The following is a 21791-nucleotide window of genomic DNA, read 5'->3' as shown; positions in this document are numbered from 1 at the left end:
AAGAGGCTCCAGAAGCAACATACGTAGGGGTTGGCTTCAGACCACGGCAGAGCACAGCCCAATTAGCCCCATAGGTGGCACAAACAAAGGGCAGTCTCAAGTACCAGAGTCCACTGGGGCGAATCCCACTCAGTGGGGTAAGCTCCCCACACAGCAGTCTGTAAGCTGTGGATGTGGCCAAACCCCACAGCCAATCAGCCTGAGGGCTAATCCCAAAACTGACATGCCAATAGCAATCAAGGCTCAACTATAACAGGAGGGCACAAAGGGTCCCAAACAAGATGAACCCAAACAAGCCCACACAGAGACACATTATTATTAAAATGGCAAAGGTTAAGGACAAAGAGAGAATCCTAAAAGCAGCAAGAGAAAGGCAACTTGTAATTTATAAGGGAGCTCCCATAAAATTGTCAGCTGATTTCTCAGCAGAAACTTTGCAGGCAAGAAGGGACTGGCAGAAAATATTCAATGTGACGAAAGGCAAGGAGCTACAACCAAGATTACTCTACCCAGCAAGGTTATCATTTAAAATTGAATAACAGATAAAGTGCTTCCCAAACAAGAAAAGGCTAAAGGAGTTCATCACCGCCAAACCAGTATTACAAGGAATGTTAGAGGGACTTCTTTAAGATGGAAAAAAAAAATAGATCAAAATTATGAATAATAAAATGGCAATAGCTACATATCTATCAACAATTAGTTTCGATGGAAATGGATTAAATGCTCCAATCAAAAGACACAGGAGGGCTGGATGCACAAGAAAACAAAAACGTTACATATGCTGCCTACAAGAGAATTACTTCATATTGAAAGACACACACACAGATGTAAAGAGATGGAAAAAGATATGTCATGAGAATGGAAAACAACAAACAGAAAGCTGGGGTAGCAATACTTATACCAGACAAAATCGACTTTAAAACAAAGGCTATAACAAGAGACAAAGAAGGACCCTGTAATCCCACTTCTGCGTATTCATCCAAAGAAACGTTTTGGGTTTCAAAACACTACTTCGAGGGGACATGTGCATCCATAGGTTCATTGCAGCACTGTTTACAAAGGCCATGATGTGAAGGCAGCCTGGGTGTCTGTCAATGGATGAATGGATAAAGAGGAGGTGGTACATATATACAACAGAATATTGCTTGGCCACAGAAGGGAATGGGTTCTTGCCATCTGCAGCGGCATGGATGGACCTGGAGGGTACTGTGCTAAAGTGGTGTATGTCAGACAGAGATAGACAGATGCAATGTGATTTCACTTGTATGTGGAATCTAAAGAACAGAATAAACAAACAAAACAGAAACAAATTCACAGATACAGAAAACATTTTGATGGTTGCCAGATGGGAGGGGGTTTGGGAGAGTGGGTGAAAAAAGGGAAAGGGATTAAGAAGTACAAATTGGTTGTTACAAAGCAGTCATGGGGATGTAGGTTATAGCATAAGGAATATAGTCAATAATATTGTAATAACTACGTATGGTATCAGATCGGTACTACAGTTTGTTGGGGTGATAGATGGGAGGGGTTGGGGAGGTAGGATTAAAAAGGTGAAGGGATTAAGAAGTACAAATTCATAGTTGCAAAATAGTCACAGGGATGTAAAGTAAAGCATAGGGAATATAGTCAATGATAAGGCAATAACTATGTAAGAGGTCTGACACTTAAGTTCGTGAACTCATCCTAGAAAGAGTGTTACATACCTCATTGCTGAATATCACTATGGTCACCTTTGAAATATTCCCCTTGGGAAACTATGCACCGATGCCAGCACCTAGTCCACCCTTCAAAGCAATTTTGGAACTCTTTTTCTGGAATGGCTATCAGAACTGTCATCGTATTACCCTCAATGTCTTGAATGTCATCAAAATGTCTTCCTTTCAATATTTCCTTTATCTTCACGTAAAGAAAGAAGTCATTGGGGGCCAGATCAGGTGAGTAGAGAGGGTGTTCCAACACAGTTATTTGTTTACTGGCTGAAAACTCCCTCACAGACAGTGCCATGTGAGCTGGTGCATTGTCGTGATGCAAGAGCCATGAATTGATGGCAAAAAGTTCAGGTTGTTTTTGTCTTTTTCATGCAGCCTTTTCAGCACTTCCAAATAGTAAACATGGTTAACTGTTTGTCTAGTTGGTATAAATTCATAATCCCTCTGATATAAAAAAAGATTAGGAACATCGTTGCAACAAGTTTGCAAACTTAAATTGTCATCAGACCTCTTATAGTGCTACGTGGGTACTAGACTAGTCAGGGGAATCACTTCTTAAATTATGTAAATGTCTAACCACTAAGCTATACCACTGAAATTAATATAAAATAATACTGAATGTCAACTGTAATTGAAAAATGAAAAAGGGAGGGGGGAAAGGTGAAGGGCAATAAAAGGGTCAAATTTCCAGCTATAAAACAAATTAGTAATGGGGATGTACAGCATTGGGAATACAGTCAATAATATTGTGATAGTATAGTACAGTGTCAGATGGTTGCTGCACTTATCATGGTGATCACTTCTTTAGCTATATAAGTGCTGAACAACTATGGTGTAACCCTGAAACTCACATAATATTATATGTTAGCTATATTTTTAATAAAAATCTTTTTAAAATGCAGAATAAAAAATTACTTTTATGCTATTATAGCACTGTAAAATTATGTACTCTGTGGGGCTAGGACGTAGAAAATACAGAAATAAGTATGTAGGGTGTATTAGTTCAGTAGAGAAGATTATAGATAAATGTTTATTTTATTAAACTGTAATTATTTCTTTTTTGAAAGGGTAATATATACTCTGTTTAAGAAGGTTAAAGTGGAAAAATACAATTGAATAAAATTTCAACCTGAAACAGTTTAGTTGTAATTGGAGGGTTAACAGAAGATTAAATTCTAGTTATCTGGAAATTTTACCCATATAGACCTATTCATTACACTACGAAAAGCAGAAAAATGTGGTAGTGCTGGACATGGAGGGGCACTGAGGGGCAATACATGCTGGAGGAGATACGAAAGAATGAGTGATCGAGCTTCTAAGGAAAGACATGGAAAGTTAAGAAGATATGTGTGTTCCACATGAATGCTCACCAAAAGGTAACCTCAGCAGAGGAGGATTTCAATAATCCAGTGGATAGAATTATCTGCTCTGTGAATACCAGTCAGCTTCTTTTTGCAGCCACTCCTGTCATTGTCCCATGGACTCAGGAACAAAGTGGCCATAGTGGCGGAGAGGGAGGTGATGCATGGGCTCAGCAACATGGGCTTCCACTCACCAAGGCCGACCTGCTATAGCCACCACTGAGCGTCCGATCTGCCAGCTGCGGAGACCAACACTGAGTCCCTAATACGGCACTATTTCCAGGGTAATAAGCCAGCTACCTGGTAGCAGGTTGATTACATTTTGACCACTTCCATCACGGAAGCAATAGCATACTGTTCTTACCGAAATAGACACAAAAGAGAAGAAACACACAGGGAAGGACATGGTGTGAAGACAGAGGCAGAAATTGGAGTTATGCCGTCACAAGCTAAGGAACACCAAGGAATATGTCAGCCACCAGAAGCTCAAGGAGCCATGGAATGATTCTTCCCTAGAGCCTCTGGAGGGAGTCTGGCCCTGCTGACAACTTATGGCCTCCAGAACTTAAAATACATTTCTGTTATTTTAAGCTACCAAATTGATTGCAATTTGTTACAGTAGCCTTAGGAAACTAAAACAAAATCTATAAAGTAATACAAAACCTATATTAGTTTCCAGTGGCTATTGTAGCAAATTGTCATAAACTTGGTGGCTAAAACCAACAGAAATGTATTGTCTCACAGTTCCAGAAGTGAGGCGTCTGAAATCCCACACAGGGCTGCTCCTCCTCTGAGGACTCCAGGGAAGAATCTGGTCCCTGCCTTTGTTAGGCTATGGTGGCTGTCCTGGGCTTACGGCCACGTCACTCCAATCTCTGCCTCTGTCTTCACATCACCTTCTCCTGTGTGTCTGTTTTCTCTCTTCTGTTAACTCTCCCTCTCCACATGAGCCCAAGACAAATGCCATCAGAAAAGGTATGGCTTTCAAGACCTAGGAATTGACTAAAGAAATATAACCTTTGGAAGCCCTGTTATATAAGGAAAGTAAGAAGATCTAGATATGAGTAAGAGTTTTGGCTCCACCTCTGACCTAAAGTAAATCACTTCACTTCTCTGAGGCTTGTTGTTTTCTTCAAAGCCAAGAGGGTACAGGTTGTGGAAAGTCACTTAAGATGAGATTACATAAAGGGAAACTCTCTGTGAAGTTAAACATGACAAAAATTATGTTATTGCCTTTCCCAAATCCAATCACCCTCCCCCAACATTTAAAATTCGTTTTTAAACAGCAGATTCTCTCTCAAACTGCCACTTCACTTTCTGAATAAGTCTTAGAAATACTACTCTCCGCCCATGTAGCCGACTGCAATCTTGCAGGAAAAGATGGTCTACTGACATAATTGGCTTTGGTTTTGCTTACAGTCCTGGAGCAGGCAACATCTGGCTTTTATTCCTGAGTGAAGCCCAAACCACAGCCCAATCCAAGCCATGGCTTTCTGCTGCTCTCTCTCACTGACCCTCCCAAAAGGGGCACTGGAGGAATCACCACTCCCCCAACACACGGTGTGTCTTTGGCTGGAGAAAGGGGAATCCCACCCAGCCCTGCAGAAAGTACACTAACTTGAGTGGGCTTTACTGCCCCTGAGGAACATGTCCCTCAGCTCCCACTAGGAGAGAGAGGCAAGGTGGACCCTGGTCCACTGTGACACACACATATAGAAGCCACACAGATGCAGATCCCAGGATCCATAGGGGGCCATGTGAACACTGTTGCACAGATGCCTACAGACACATACTCGTACGAAGTGCCCACTTTCCCAGACACACAGATACATAGACAGACACAGCATGAATTGATTCCTACTCATTCACAACTTCTAAATGCTTGGGGAAGGGAGGACATAGCAGGGAGAAGTGTGCATTCGCCATCGTTCCGATGATCCCGTTACTTACGATCTCTGTGGCTCTCCTTCCAACTTGCTGCCAGTGCCTTCCATCAACCCTTAAACCTCACCTAGATTGTACCATTATTTGTTCCGCCCATGAGAGGGCATAGCAGGTGCCGAGGGAATCAATATGACCCTCCACATGCCACAGCCCAGTGTTCTGAGAAAGAGAACCTTTTATTACATAAAACTTTCTCCCAGCACTTCCATTTCATTACACCCGGTGTCATACATAACTAATTTTTTTAATGATTTTATTTCTGATGGCTCCCTCTTTTCAGAATGCTAACAACTTTTCTAAATTAGATTAAGTTTAGTTTCTAATTAGCTCAAATTAAAGTCCTAGAGAGCAGCGATGTACAATTTAAACCTGCAGGCTAGAATCTCAGAGTAGATGAAGAATTTTGATTCCAAATGAGATTTCCCCAGTAATATAACACTAACGAAAGCAGGATTGTTTTCCTGTGTGAACTCCCTTAAATAAGACTTCCCCTTTAGGATTTCCTTTTAACTTTAAATAAGTCATTTTTTAAAAAGAGTCCCAAAGAGAGAAGAGAAAACGTAAGCATGACATTCCTCAAAATCTTCCGTTTACTGTGTCATATCCCTGCAATTCCCAAAGTGAATCTGAGAGAGTGAAGAGAGCAATAAACAGAAACTTCCTTCATGGTACGCAGACAGAGTGTTGTGTAGGACCACACAGACACAACCCCGTCCATCTATGAAGTGCGTGTAAGCCATGTACACAAAGATGCCTGTTTCCTGTCTTCTCAGTTAAACAAAATACGGAACGCACAAGGGAAGCCCAAAGCAAGCTGCCATGGATGGTAGGCTTCAGTCTTTTCGTCCCAGCTGTCAGAGAGGAGTGCCAAGCCTCAAGCACTGCTGCACATGAGTAAGCAAGAGATGGCGGAGTGGAATTTCAAGATATAACAAACGCAAGATGTAGATGTGGTTATCCAAACACCAAGGGATTTCTCCAGTTGCTCATGGATAATTGTGCAGTTATATGCTTTGTTACACGGAGACCAGATGGGAGCAACCGAGCTCATCCTCAGCTTCCTGTCCATCAGGAAGCCTTTATACACACACTCCGGGGCTGGAAGGAAGAGATGACAGTCCATTAGAACCCAACCAAGATGGATTTCACATTCGATTCCTATCATCTCAACAAGCTCAGAAAAGTCACTGGCATTTAGAAGTTTGGCCCAGGTTTGGCCCAAGCTGACTGGTCCGCAATCAGCCTACCAGTTCTCAAGGTCTCACTGAAAGGATCCAGCAATCTCGCTTTCCCCTGGTGCAAAATGAGGGGAGTGGAATTGGAACTTGGGTAATTCAGTGTGCTTGGAAAATGCTGAAATCTTTACCTTAAGGTATCAGGCATGGCTCATTCAAACAAGAAAGGGCCTTTTGCTGCCATTTTATGAGGTGATCAACCCAACTGGGTACCAGAATAAAAACCACTGGATCTACCTGGGTCTAGAAGGCAGAGTTGAGTGCCCTGTTCTTTCATCTAAAGATTTTATATGTAAAATGAAAAAATGTTTGAAGACTAAACCCACACTGTGGAATAAATGAAATGGAATATAGTTTGCCAATAATTAAACAGAAAAATTAGTTGTAACATGCCTGCATGACTATTATGTCTTCTTTCTTCTTTAATCACCAAATCTGCTCACTAAGAAATGGCTGAAGTCCATGGTAAGGAGTGACAGGACCATGTCTGTATTATCTTGACGTGGATTTTCTTCTGTCATTGCCCCCATTTATGCCTCTGACTTGCACTGTCCACTGGCATGTACTATGCTGGCCTGCTAACTTGCCCATGGTGTGGAGCTCACTGCAGAAATCTGTCTTTGCAACACAGATTCCTGCCTAGAATAGTAGGATTTATGCTGCTTATATTTCTTAGTATTGGTCCATCCAACTCTAGCACAAGTTCTATTTATTATCATAGAAATGTAGGTCATTTGGGAGCATTTAGTTACCTCCCTCAATTTTATGCAGTTTGCAAACATTTCTTACATCTGGGACTCTGTTCTGTCTTCCTCTTGAATATATCCAGGGAAAGAGATATCTCTTTGGAGGGCGAGGGGTATGTGTCCTGTACACATGTGCACGCACATATGCTACTTGATAAACTACCTAAATGCTTAAGAATAATTTACAGTTGGCACCTTTATAGGTAGATAAAATATTATATATACGGCAGGTATATATATATATATATATATATATATATATATATATGTGTGTATGTGTGTGTGTATATATATATATATATATATTCCCAAAACAAAAAGCTCAGTATCTTTGACACCTCTGTAGATAGACCATATATATATATATATATATATATATATATATTACAAAACAACAACAAAAATCAGTCTCTCTTTATAGGTATGTGTTTTTCTGTGACTAGTTATTATGTCAATTAAAATATATTTATATGGCTCTTGAAATAAATTCCACCAGGTCACTTTCTGTCTGGTTGGGAAACAATAGCTGCCCATTTGCTAAATGCCTCCACCCCCTATCGTATGTTCCAGGGAACTAAAGACCTCTGGCAATCATAGATTTACAACTCAGCAAGATTAAACAATTTACTGTTATTTATGACAGCAAGCTGGATTGTCTGTATTGTATTCCACATTAGCATCTGTCACTTTACATTTGGGAGATCCTGTCCAAAAAAAGATTATGCCTCCTAACCAAACATTCGGCAGGGCTGTAGGAACAGGCACCCTGACAAACAGCCTGACAAAGTACTTTAAAGAATCACTCGCTCCTGCAGCTGTGCATTTGCAGACTACTCAGCAGATTAGCGTGGAGTCTCTTAGCCGCTGCTTGGTCTGTTCCTCTCAGTGATCTCTCACATGGCCCAGTCCGTTAGACTTGAAAATCCTCATAAAATGAGCAGATTAAGATGTGGTCTCAGGAGGGGGCAATGGGGTGTGTGTGGGGGCGGGGAGGGGTTGTTCTGCTCTTAATACAGCCTGAGCCTCAGAAGGGTTTAAGGTGCAAAAGCATGGCATTGACACAGCTAATGCATAACAGGAAATAATGCACAGATCATGCAAAAAAACAACAACCTCCTTTACGTTGAGTTAAAGTTTATGCCAGAGCAGCTGCTGCCACAAATATCATAGCAGGCTGCATATGCATGAGTGTGTGTGTGTGCATGAGTGAGTAAGTGAGTGTGTACGTGTGTGTGTGTGTGTGTGTGCACGTGTGCACACTGGGAAGGGAAGGGCTTCATGACTTCAGCAGTCGTCACCAAGCCTTAGCCAGCAGCAGGGAGGAATGCCAAAAGTCAAGAGGAAGCCTTACCAAAGCAACTGTGATCACCAGATCAACAGGCACCTTCTGATCAGTAAATCTACTAAGACCAATAAGAACATGTGCACATGTCTTTCTTGTGTTTCTATCAGAAGGAAATAATTTGGTAGTAATTGTGTTATATAAATAAATAAATTAAATAATTGATAATAATCCATTACCCCATGCAGTCCTTCCGATAACACAGAAAGATGGCAGGGGTAAGTATTATTACTTTCCCTATTTTTATAAATGAGGGAATAAACCCAAAAAGGCTATATGACTTCCCCGTGATCATACAAGTTGCAAATGATATTACGGTGATTCAAATGTAAAGCTTCTTTTTTTTTCTTCATTATTTTTTACTGATGTGTTTAGTTATAAAAGCAATGTGTATACATGTATGATTATTTGATAATGAAAAGCATATGAAGTAGAATGGAAAGGATTCTACCTCCTCCACCATGTACACACACAGACCCCAGATATATTCACTGTTAACTGTTTGGAGTGTGTTCTTCAAACCCTATTTTCTATGCCTATATTAGATTCACAAAAGTACTACACATGATACTCCACTAATTGCTTTATTTCACTTAACAAACTATCATTCACATCTTTCTCATGTCACGTATGGATCCACCTCCTTTGTTTATGGATTTTAATATAGCCATAGTGTGGTTGTGTCATAAATTATGTGCCTATTCTCTACTGCTGAACATATAGATTGCTTCCAAGTTTTTCTTTAGCAAAATGCTGCAGTGAATATTCTTGTACACAGATATTTGCACATTTGTACTAGAAAATCTACAGGATAGATTTCTGGTCAAGATGGATAAGTAGGTAAATGCTGTACTTGCCTCCTCTCATCACCACATCAAATTACAACTAAACTACAGAACAACCATCATTGAGAATCACCTGAAGTCTAACTGAACTAAAGCACTACAACTGGATATATAGAAGACGCCACCTTGAGATTGGTAGGAGGGGCAGAGATGGAGAACGGGCTGGTCCCATACCCATGTGTGATCATCAAAAATTGGGAGGGATATCTTGGCTACAGAGGTCCCCTCCAAAGGAGCGAGGCGTCCCAGCCCCACACCAGGCACCCCAGCCCAGGGTTCCGGTGCCAGGTAGAGAAGTCCCTACAATATCTGGCTGTAAAAACTAGCAAAGATTGCGGCTGGGTGGATGGGGGCCTGCTGGAGTCCCGGGTGCTCCTTAAAGGCCCACACATGGACTTCCTCGCTAACGGCTTTACTCACTCTGAGCTCCAGTGCTGGGGCAACAGCTCAAAAAGGTGCTAGGGACACACAGGAAGGAACTGAATCGTCTGGCTTCACGGTGAGGGCTAGAAAGGCAGCTTTCTCCCAGACAGAAGTGCTGGCAGAGGCCGCTGTTTCTTTGTTGAGCCCTCCCCATGTTCCAGCATGCAGATGCAGGCAGCTGCTATAGCTTAGTCTTCATCCACTTGGCTAACAACCTTCACTGGCCCAGCCCTGGTGAGTCCCTGACACAACACCCCACCCAACTTTCAGGCACACTCAAGATGCTTCCAGCAGCTTTTCCATACAAACAACCTGCCTTGGCTCAGTTTCCTAAAATCTTCCAAATACATAAGCAGCATCTGGCTTTGGCATGTCCTGTACCTCTTGCTGAGCAGCCCCAAGCCAGCACTAGTGACAGCCAGCCTTGGTTTATGGCTTGGCCTCTCAAGGCACCTCCAAGTCCAGTGTGGGAGACAACCATCTATGGATTGCTTTGGGGTTCATGCCAGGTGGCCTTGGGAAGGGCACAGGCTGCAGCTGAACTTGGCCTGCAGCGAGACCCCTCCCAGGAGGCCCTGGGAACCAGCACACCCAGTGGCCTGCTTCAGAATGAGCCAGAGCATCACCCACCCACCTCTAAGGATGACACACCCAAAGGGCAGACTGGACAGGCACCAGAGCTCTGCTAACGCAAATCCTGCTCTGGAAAGTCAGCCCCTGCACTACAGTTCCTCCACTGTAGTCACAGCCAGTCCTCATAACCAATCAGCCCAAGTGTCAATCCCTCCCACTGATAAGCCAACAGCAACCAAGGCTCAGCTACAATAGGAGGGCACACACAACACACACAGGGACACACCTGGAGCACCCAGCCCAGGTGAGCCTATGCCACTAGGTCCCACAGAACACCTACTACATAAGGCCATTTTACTAAGACTGGGAGGCATAGCAGCCCTACATAATACATAGAAACAAACACAGGAGACAGCAAAAATGGGGAGATGAATGAACATGTCCCAAATGAAAGAACAAAACAAAGCTCTAAAAAAAAAAAAAAAAAAAAAATGGAGACAAGCCGTCCTCCAGATACAGAGTTCAAAACACTGGTTATAAGGATGCCCAACGGTATCAAGGAGAACTTCGAAAAAGACATAGGAAACATAAAAATGGAGATAGAAAATATAAAAAAGAACCAGTCAGAAATGAAGAATACATTAGAGGGAATCAACAGTAGATTAGATAAAGCAGAAGATCGAATCAGTGATTTAGAAGATAAGGTAGCAGAAAACACCCAATAAGAACAGCAAGAAGAGAAGAGAATCCAAAAAGGTGAAGACAATTTAAGGGGCCTCTGGGACAACATCAAGCATAGAAGCATTCACATCATAGGGGCACCAGAAAGAGAAAAGAGAGAGCAAGGAATTGAAAACCAATTTCAAAAAATGATGATGGAAAACTTCCCTAGTCTGACAAAGGAAATAGACATACAAACCCAGGAAGTGCAGAGTCCCAAACAAGGTGAACCTAAAGAGGCCCAAACCAAGACACGTCATAATTAAAATGCCAAAAACTAAAGACAAAGAAAGACTCTTAAAAGCAGCAAGAGAAAAGCAGTTAGCTGCCTATAAGGGAGCTTCCATAAGACGATCAGCTGGTTTCTCAACAGAAACTTTGCAGACCAGAAGGAATTGGAATGAAATATTCAAAGTGATGAAAAGCAAGGACCTACAACCAAGATTACTTTATCCAGCAAAGCTATCATTTAGAATCAAAGAACAGATAAAGAGCTTCCCAGACAAAAAAAGCTAAAGGATTTCATCATCACCAAACCAGTATCACAGGGATGTTAAAGGGACTTCTTTAAGGAGAGGGGAAAGGGAGATTAAAAATTATGAATAATAAAATGGCAATAACTGCATACCTATCAACAATTACTTTGAATGTAAATGGATTAAATGCTACAATCAAAAGATAGGGTGGATAAATGGATAAAAAACAAGACCCTTATATAAGCTGCCTGTAAAAGCCTCACTTCAGATTGAGTGAGTGACTTCACACATACAGGCTGAAAATAAAAGGACGGAAAAAGATATTTCATGAAAATGGAGATAAAAAAAAAAAAGAAGAAGAAGCTGGGGTAGTAATACTTACACCAGACAAAATAGACTTTAAAGCAAAGGCTATAACAAAGAGACAAAGAAGGACCCAGTAATCCCACTTCTGGGTATTTATGCAAAGAAATCCAAAACACTACGTGAAAGGGGCATGTGCATCCATCTGTTCATTGAAGCATTATTTACAATAGCCAGGAAATTAAGGTAATTGGGTGTCCCTGAATGGATGATTGGCTAAAGAAGAGGTGGTATATTTACACAATGGAATATTACTCAGCCATAAAAAAGAATGAAATCTTGCCATCTGCAACAATATGGATGGACCTAGAGAGTATTGTGCTGAGTGGAGTATGTAAGACAGAGAAAGATAGATGTAATGTGATTTCACTTATAGATGGAATCTAAAGAACAAAATACACAAGCAAACAAAACAGAAATAAACTCATAGATAGAGAACATTTTGATGGCTGCCAGATGGAAAAAGGTTGGTGGGGGATGAAAAAGGTGAAGGGATTAAGAAGTACAAATTGGTTGTTGCAAAGTAGTCATGGGATGTAGGGTATAGCATAGGAAACATGGTCAATAATACTGTAATAATTACGCATGGTGTCAGATGGGTACAAGATTTATCAGGGTGAGAGATGGGAGGGGGTTGAGGGGCAGGGTGAAAAAGGTAATGGGATTAAGAAGTACAAATTAGTAGCTACAAAATAGTCATGGGATATAAAGTAAAGCACAGGGAATATAGTCAATAGTATGGTAATAGCTATGCATACCGTGTTTCCCCCAAAATAAGACCTAGCCAGATCATCAGCTCTAATGCGTCTTTTGGAACGAAAATTAATATAAGACCCAGTCTTATTTTAATATAATATAAGATCGGGTCTTATATTATATAATATAATATAATATAATATAATATAATATAATATAATATAATATAATACCGGGTCTTATATTAATTTTTGCTCCAAAAGATACATCAGAGCTGATGGTCCAGCTAGGTCTTATTTTCGGGGAAACATGGTAGTGACAGGTGGGTACTAGACTAGTCAGGGGAATCACTTCTTAAATTATATAAATGTCTAATTACTATGCTGTACACCTGAAATTAATAATAAAATAATATTGAATATCAACTGTAATTGATAAATTTAAAAAGGAGGGGATGTGAAGGGGAACAAGAAGTTCAAATTTCCAGCTACAAAACAAATAAGTCATGGGGATGTAATGTACAGCATAGGGAATATAGTCAGTAATATTGTGATAGCATAGTACGGTGTCAGTTGATTGCTAGACTTACCATGGTGATCACTTCTTTAGGTGTATAAATGTTGAATAACTATGTTGTATGCCTGAAACTAACATACCGTGTTTCCCCGAAAATATGACCTAGCTGGACCATTCAGCTATAATGTGTCTTTTGGAGCAAAAATTAATATAAGACTTGGTATTACATTATATTATATTATATATTATATTATATTATATTATATTATATTATATTATATTATATTATATTATGTTATGTTATGTTATATCTGAGTCTTATATTAATTTTTGTTCCAAAAGATGCATTAGAGCTGATTGTCCAGCTAGGTCTCATTTTCCGGGAAACAGGGTAATATTATATGTTAGCTATGTATTAACAAAAATCTTTTTAACAAGTTAAAAAAAAATCTACAGGATAGAGTCTTATATTAAGGGATTCCTGGATTATTGGACAAGAACTCTATTCATTTAGATATACACTGCCAAATTACCTGAGCAAAAAGTTGTATCAATTTAACTTCCACCAACAGTGTACAAACATGACAATTTTCCAACACCTACATCAACTGTGGGCATTTTCTATTTTTTTCAAATTGATGGAATTCTTTTATTTATATTTCTTTGGTAATTATGAGGTTGACCACCTTTTCATGTGTTTGTGGTTAACAATATTTCTTTTGAATTGTTCAAATTTTCTTATTGATTCGGAAAAGCTTTTCATATAATATAGATATTAACCAATTTTTGTAAAACGCTGCTAAGATTTTGTGGGACCTTTTGTCAAACAGAATGATTTCAAATTCTTTTCTCTTTCCATTAGAAATTCCTAAATGCAAACTGAGATAACCCTAGCTATAAAATAGAACTCGTATTAGAGGAAAACAATGTAAAGGCAAGAACTTAATATTATATTTGTACAAAGCAACTATTAGTAGAGACTTGGAAAGGAAAAGAAAACTTTCTGTGATTTTATGCCAAGAAAAAGAATTTCTTTAGGGATTGAATGTTCCTGAAAATTTTCTCTTCATACAAATACAGACTTTAGTCCAAAATTTGATGTCACTAAAAATGTAAGAGATGAAAGCTATTTAAGGATGCAGAAAATGTGGGTTTTTAACAAGTCTTGTGTATATTCTAAATATCGTCTTATTCATAACTAATGAGAGTCAAGTCAGATGAAAGAACCTAAAACTTTCCCTTTGGCTATGCAAGAATAAACAGTAAGGGCATATTGTCCAAATCTTGAGTGTTTGCAATTAACTGTGAAGGCTGTAGGCTAACAAAGAACATTCCACCTTCAATTTAAAAATCCCTAGGAAATTTAGACCTTTTTTTTCCTACCTATTATTCCCAAATAATCCTGTTCAAAATCTATTACAGTGTTTGTTCATATTACTATTATCTAAAACAAGAGTGGCAAGGCCCAAAAGAGGAGGGTTAAAGTTGGTGAAGCTAATACCTATGCTGAGATTCCCCAAAAATCGGTTCCAACTTCTATTCCTCAAGTCTGTACAGAAACTAGCAAATTTCCAGAGTCCACAAAGGGCTCAAAGAGAACAGATGTTTCATAGAACATTCTTAGGGCAAGTTTCACACATAACGTTGCTGATGTGTGCCTGTCTTTTCAATAAACATCATTATGCTTTGTCAGAAAGTTTAATAAAGCAGCTTAGTTAAAAATGCCATCTGGGTCTCGGGACACATTAAACAAAGCTTAAAATAACCCACCCCAGCAACTGGAAGGGCCCAGCTGTTCTCAAAACCTCTCCCTCTCCTTTTACTTCTCCACAAAAAATGTGAATGAAAATTTGAGACTAAAAGATTCAAGAATGACCTGGCCCAAACAGGAGATAGATGGAACCAAAGGCTCTCTAAAATTTGCTGCTGCTCATATAATAGATTCCCCAATTCCCCAAATCAGGGCTGGGGATCAGGGAAGGGAAGCAAGATAGAGTTAGGAAGATTCTTTCGGGTTTTCTAATGTATTACAAGCATTCCTAATGTCTGGGCCATAGTAGCTCATTCTAGTCACCTATTTTGTAGTGAAATCCAGTAACAAATAGGAAGTAATCACCACCCAGTTCTTCTTCCCTTCAAGAGAGAAGACGTGTAGCCAGCCAACCCCAGATTCCCAGAGCCATTCCCAGAAAGAAGCCTTCTGTGTTGAACCACAGGTTTCTCTCTCTTGCTTCCTTGTTGTTCCCTCCCTTCCTCCCACCCACCACCACATCTCACTCGGATTCCCTTCCAAACCTGTGTTCCTTGTATTTGGGGCCACACCAAATTGTCCCCTAGATAGACTAGTAAATGTCAAGGCAAGTGTGTTCTCATTCTTTGGAGCAACCACTTTTTCATGGCCTGTTGGAATCAAATACAACCTGTGCATTTTAACTGGAGGGCACTCCCAGTCCCTTGCTGACCCAGCTTCCTCATGCCATTGCACTTCAGCTTTGGCTTCCAAAACATTTTACAAGGCATGGAGAAGCTCTTGAATTCTGCAATTCAATCATAATTGCTGTTGTTGATCATCGCATGGCCGACACGGTATGTAGCTAGTCAACAAATGGATTTTCTTTTGGCTAAAATGTGCAACAGTGACATAAGTTACTTGTAAAGAAGCCCATTGCATGTTTTATTCAATACATGCATTCAAATGATTATTGTCTGAGATGTATTCCGTGGATCATAATAATACTCCCTTCTATTTCTTAGAGCTGTGGATGTTACAGAACGCATTCATATGAAGTGCTTTATCTAATTCCCAGGATAATTCAGTGAGGCTGTCATTTCCAATTTATAGATGAGGAAACAAGTGGTTTCTAGGTATTTCAAAAGGTTAAAGCATTTGCCCTACAACGTGTAAGGCAGAGCTAGGAAAAGAAGGTGAGCCTTCCAGCTGTTGATACGGTGCTTTTTCCACCTCACCTTATTGTCTCCTAGGCTAAAGACTGGGTTGGGTTTGCCAAATATGTATTTGTAGTATTTGGTGACCTCCCTTTATTTAACCCACAGTTGCTTTTTATTGTAACAGTCTGGTTCAGTTAAACACACACACACACACACACATACACACACACACACACACACACACACACACACACTTTAAATGCTAAGTTATAGAGCTATGCTGTTCAGCATGGTAGTTGCTAACCACTTGCGCCTATTATTCATTAAAATTAAATAAAATGTAAAATTCAGTTCTTCATTAGCATTAGCTGCATTTCAAGTGTTCAATAGTCAGACGTGCCTAGTGGTAATGCAGATTACAGACTATTTCCATCATCACAGGAAGTTCTATTGGATACTATTGATACACAAGGTCATCTCCAGAGAGAAAACACTGTAGAAGAAGTCAGAAACATCTTGAGGCAGACACAGTGCTGTCATCGTTCAATACTAAAGGTAGTTTAAGACTAAAAAAGATTAGAACAAAGGAGAGAGAGAGAATGCTCCTGGCCACAGATGGATCCACCCAAAGACCAGCAAAAGCATTCTTTTGCAGCCATTATGTTGTATCTAGCTCTTGAATTCTTTAAGAGATTAGAATAAATTGATATATAGAGGATCTAAATCCCTGAAGAGGATCTGAAGCAGATGGAAAGAGAAATAGGATAAAAAGTCAATTAGTTACAAACTAAGCTTAATCATAATTCATTTAAATGACATAATTTTACTCTTTGTACTTAGTAGTTATTTTTCTTTCACTCTATATAGCATGACAGTTTGTATTTTTAAAGGAGAATCTTCTGGGGATTTTTTAGGCAAATTCACATAGCCACATAAAATCTACAAAAATGGGTAAAAAGCGTCTTTTCATTATTCACTAATCCATTCAAATTGATCATATAAATATCCAAGAGTCCACAGTGATACTCAAAAAAGCTACAGCAAAGCAAAATTCAGGCATCACCAACAAAAGTGGCAGTTTCACTAAATCCTTACTATGAAAATTGGTAATTAAGAAAGGGAGAGAAATAAACATATACCCTGCTTTCCAGAGGAAACTCTATTACAGAATAACCAAAAAGCCCAGTTGTGAGGGAAATGCCCAGCTTCTAGAAAAATGCCAGCTAAAACATGTAAATGGAATTAGAGAATTGGAAAATCATCGTTTTGAAACCCCTAATGATATATTCTGCTCAAGCCAAGATCATGAATGGATGCTAAAATAACTGGGTAAAGGTTGACATGGAAATGAATATTCACATGGTACAAAGTTTACCCAACAGGCTACTTGCTGGTCCTAAGAGAGAAGATAATGGAAGACACAGGTAATCACCACCATAGCCCTGTAATCGGCTCAACATCACGAATGATGGGACAACCAGAGACGTGTTTCCTAATGTGATACAACATGAATGTATATCATCGCCTATAAAATATTCTTGAAAAAAAAATGTTCACCCTGAATCTAATTCAGTATTTACAACTAATTTTCAGTTCATCAAAAACAAACAAAAAATGAATAGTGTAAAATGTTAAATGACACCAAGAAATAATCAGAAAATTCTAGAAAAGGTGGGGTGGGGTTACATTCTACAGGACAATTGACTGGCCTAGTATCTTCAACAAGTATATTTCATTAACAAAATAAAAATAAAGAGGGAGGTACTTTCTAGGTTGCACCAAATGCAATGTGTGTTCGTTGATTAGAAGAAACCAGTTTCAACAAACCAGCTATAAAAAAAACATTTCAGAGTAATTGTCAAAGAAAAATATTCTTAATTTTCAGAGATCCACACTGAAGAATTTAGAGGTAAAGTGTCATTTTCTTTAATATACTTTAAAATACTTTAGGTCTCAAATAAGATGAAACAGGTAAGGAAAAATGTTAACAATGTAGGGTACGGGCAAATAAAAGGTCATTAATTTATTCTTTCCACTTTTCCAAACGTTTGAAAATTTCATAATCTTAAAACAAAAAATTTATAAATCCAAGATTGTATAGGTATATGTCTGGGAATCTATTTCAAACTTTATGAGATATTAAAACATTGGTAGTGTAGTTTATCATTTTATAAATTTCAAACTTCTGTTCTCCTCCAGCAATTACATAATCAAAGAGCAACTTTTTTGGTGGTGGTGGTGGTGGTTTTTGTTTTGTTTTGTTTTTTAATAGAAACTTGCTTTGTAAATTAACTTGTTCAACCAAAAAAAAAAAAAAAAAAAAGATTTGTCAAATAGAGAGAACGCAGCCCACCCAGTCAAATTACATCCAATCAGTTCAAAGAAAGAAATTCTTTTCTACTATTTTTCTAGCCTGTTTATGAATATTCAATAGGAAACTTAAAAAGGCCACAGCATTTGGAATTAAAGTTCATCATTCCTGAATATAACTCAACAGTCCAAGTTAGGACACAAGTGCATTCCCATCAATTTACAATTACTCAACACTAATTTTGCTTACAGTTATCCAAACACCTTTCTCCCAAAGACAGCCTTCTGATTATTCACTTTGCTTTTCGCAAAAGCCCCCAAGGTGAACAAACTGAGGAAAAGATTGGTTAAAATTGGCTGTTTGAAATTTTGATAAGTGCCCACCATTCTTTTCACCCATGCGCACCTATCTTAAAAGTAGTACTTTCAGATTATTTTAGAGATGGTGCTTCTATGTGGATTTTAATTTGTCATTCTGCCCTTCATAACAACTGCTAGGTTAAATTGACTCTATTTTAAGCATATATTAACATATGCTAACCATCTCCTAAAATAAACTCTCCTCAAAGTTAATAAAATGTGTTTATCAGAGGCGACCCATTGAAATAAGAGGTTGAAGAGTCCTTACGGTCAAGTATGCCAAGAAATAATAAAACATAATAATCATTTCCCCACTCAAATCAACAACTGTAGCTTCAAAAATAACCTGACCCACAATAAATATTGGACAAGCTATGTTTTTTTCACTCCCTGGAAAAATTGGCCCAGGAAGGCATTTGAAAGCTGCTATAGCTCTCCGATGGCTCGTTATTCTCCATCAGTCCATGGAAAGAGCTTTCTCAGACAAGAGAAAAGACCATTTGTCAGCCTCTCTCCAAATCCCCGATTCAAGCCAACTTTCACCAACCCCAAGTGAGAGATGGAGACAAACACAAGTCTTGTATCTCCAGCATCATCTGCTGGCACTGGAAATCACAGTTCCGCCACCCAACTTATCCTTTGGCCCTGTTTCTCCCAACTGCTTTTGGATATTAAAAAAAAAAAAAAAAAAAAAATCCTGAGAAGTGGGAATTATAGCAGAAAGAGAAAAAAAGAAAGAAAGAAAGGGAGGGAGGGAGGGAGGGAGGGAGGGAGGGAGGGAGGAAGGAAGGAAGGAAGGAAGGAAGGAAATAAAGAGAACAGTGTTGGGAAGAAGAAGGAGGGAATCCAAATGTCAGATAATTAATTGTTTACTTTCACTTTTTAAAATGCTCACTCTCATTTATATAATCTGCAGAGATTTCACTTAAAGAAAAGGTCTATGTTTATGGGTCTAACTGCATTAACCAGGTTGAAATTACTCTTTTAGACAGTGTTTCCCACATAGAATTCAGAGGCCGCTGAAGTTAGGCATCCCTCACGTAGAAGTCCTTGAGATGCTGCCAGATTTGGGAAGGAGGAAATCAAGGTATGAGGATATGCCAAAGGTGCTTCTAGTTGTAGGATAGGAAGAAAGAAGAAAAACAGAGGGGGGGGCAGAACCCAACGTCTGAGAATTCCAATTGCAAAAGAAGGCTGCAGAGGTCGTGGGAGAATGGAGAGGAAATGAGGATGAAAACTGAAAGGGAGAAGAGGCATGAAATGTTGTCAAATGCCAAAGGGCATCTTGGAGAGAAGCCGGGAATTGCTTGAAGAAAGGCCTTGCAAATCTCATTTCAGACCATTTAGAGATGTCTCTGGGGAACTGAGAGCCCAGGCTGTATAGCATCAAATTGATGCCCACCCCATCCCTATCTACATGAAATTAATCACGAAATAATTCTACTGGGTTCATGAACCAACGATATTAAAAGCCTTCAAGGTTTGCTCTTGCCAAATATGTCAGTGATCCACGTGTGTGTGTGTGTGTGTGTGTGTGTGTGTGTGTGTGTGTGTGTATTCTGAGACACTATTGTTAAATTTGGCAGAGCCAAAATTTAGGGTGGAAGATGATTGCAACTATTCGGTTGCAACAATGTCTGGGGTGCATCAGGGAGGTTGTGGAGAGCCGCGGTGGTGGGACATTGAAGGAGAGGACAGGGGAGAGCAGCAGAGCCTGGGTGGGGCCCCGGGTCTACGGGGGCCAGCAGGTAGGAGGCGGCAGGAGAGAGAAGGCGGAATGGTAGCGGCACAGCGGGCAGCGCGGGACTACCAGGCAACTCACCCCGTTGGCCGCGGCCATCTGCACCACGATCTCGGTGGCCGTCCTGCTGAAGTACCTGCCGTCGCTGCCCACCACCATGGTGCAGCCCTGGCGATCGCGCAGGTCGATGGATGACAGCACGCTCTGGATGAAGTTGGGCAGGTAGTTGCGCTGGCCCTCGAAGAGACCCGTGGGCCGCCTCAGCCCCCCGCCGCCGGTTGGCCGCTGGTCCTCGTAGGGCGCCGTGGGCACCGTCAGCACCGGGATGGGACTCCCCTCCATGGCGCCTCCTGGCCGGTAGTGCCGCGGCTCCTGGGAGTCGGAGGGAATCTGCAGCCCGTGGGGGGGCCCCCACCAGCCTGACGGCAGGCCCGGACTCCGCCTCGCGCCCCGGCCCCCTCCCCAGCCGGCCTGCGCCCTGCGCCCTCCCGCGGCACCGACCAGTCGATCTTCCTTCTCAGCGCGGCCCCTCGCTGCCCCAGCAAAGTCTGGCCTCTACCTTCCAAGAAAAGTTTTCTCCCGACCCACCACCTCTACAGCCAGATCGCCCCAGGGGCCCGCAATTTCTTTCCCCAGCTGGACTCACTTTCGGGGTGTCGTCCCAAAAGCCCGTTCCCAGGGCCAGCTACCCAGACCCCTGGCGACTCCTCCTTGTGTGCCTGGCCCAAGCTGGCCCAAGCTGTCCCCAGCGATAGTTTGTCTCCAGGGACCACCCTCCGCTAGAAAATGGCCTGGGGGGTGGGGGGATGAGAGCTGGAGCAGGATTTGGGATCCTCTCCCGCAACCCCGGACCCTCTCCCCTTTCACCCGCAGCCTAGTCTCCTGGTCTCCTTGGGAGTGAGCAGTTTACACGCACAAGTTTCTCTTTTGAACAAGGACAAGGGAGGGAGTTGGGAGGGGGCTGAACCTTTTGCCATCAGCGAACAGCCCCAGCCAAAAATAACCCTGGAAAGGCGAGCTGAGAATTGTTATCTTCTGCCAGAGCTGAAATTGGAGGCTGGCTGCTGCGTGTGTCTGTGTGTATACACACACCCCACCACTACCATTTGTTGCAGGGAATCACATAGAGTCAGGCCCTTCAATCCAGCAGGACCCACGCAGCCATCCACACTTTTCCACAGGCACTCGCAAAGCAGCCCACTTTTTGGTGTGGAAACTTATTTTCTTGTGGGGCTTGTGACAGCAGCAACACAGACACACATTTCCTTATTCTTGCCCTTCTCACCCTCCCCAGCCCAGCTCATGCTGAGAAACAGGCTTGTCCCATACTGTATGTGCCTATGCTGCTGACCTTTGACGGGAATTAATCACTTGCAATAGGAGGGTGAAAGCCCTTTTGAACAATCCTACCACGAGTGAGTAAACAAACTCAAATTAAACAAGAACAGAGTACCAGGAACTGTGTGGGGTCCTTTCCACACACCCTCTCATTCTGCAGGGGCTAGCGATATTCTGTCTCCATAAAGCCCACCTAAAATCCAA

General features: G+C 40.9%; 1 protein-coding gene across 1 annotated transcript in view; it reads right to left on the bottom strand.

The window, feature by feature from the left end:
- Nucleotides 1-21178, bottom strand: part of PGM5 (phosphoglucomutase 5) — a 177557-nt gene extending 156379 nt beyond the window's left edge. The window contains exon 1 of the mRNA XM_019730342.2: nucleotides 20331-21178. Within this exon, the coding sequence (XP_019585901.1) occupies nucleotides 20331-20591 (261 nt within the window). The 5' untranslated portion in view covers nucleotides 20592-21178. The remainder of the gene's footprint in view (nucleotides 1-20330) is intronic.
- Between the last annotated feature and the right edge of the window lie 613 nt (nucleotides 21179-21791).

The sequence above is a fragment of the Rhinolophus sinicus genome, linkage group LG04 (assembly GCF_036562045.2).
Source record: "Rhinolophus sinicus isolate RSC01 linkage group LG04, ASM3656204v1, whole genome shotgun sequence".
Lineage (NCBI taxonomy): Eukaryota > Metazoa > Chordata > Mammalia > Chiroptera > Rhinolophidae > Rhinolophus > Rhinolophus sinicus.
Note: the sequence above shows the minus strand (reverse complement) of the source record. Positions and strands in the feature narration are given on the sequence as shown.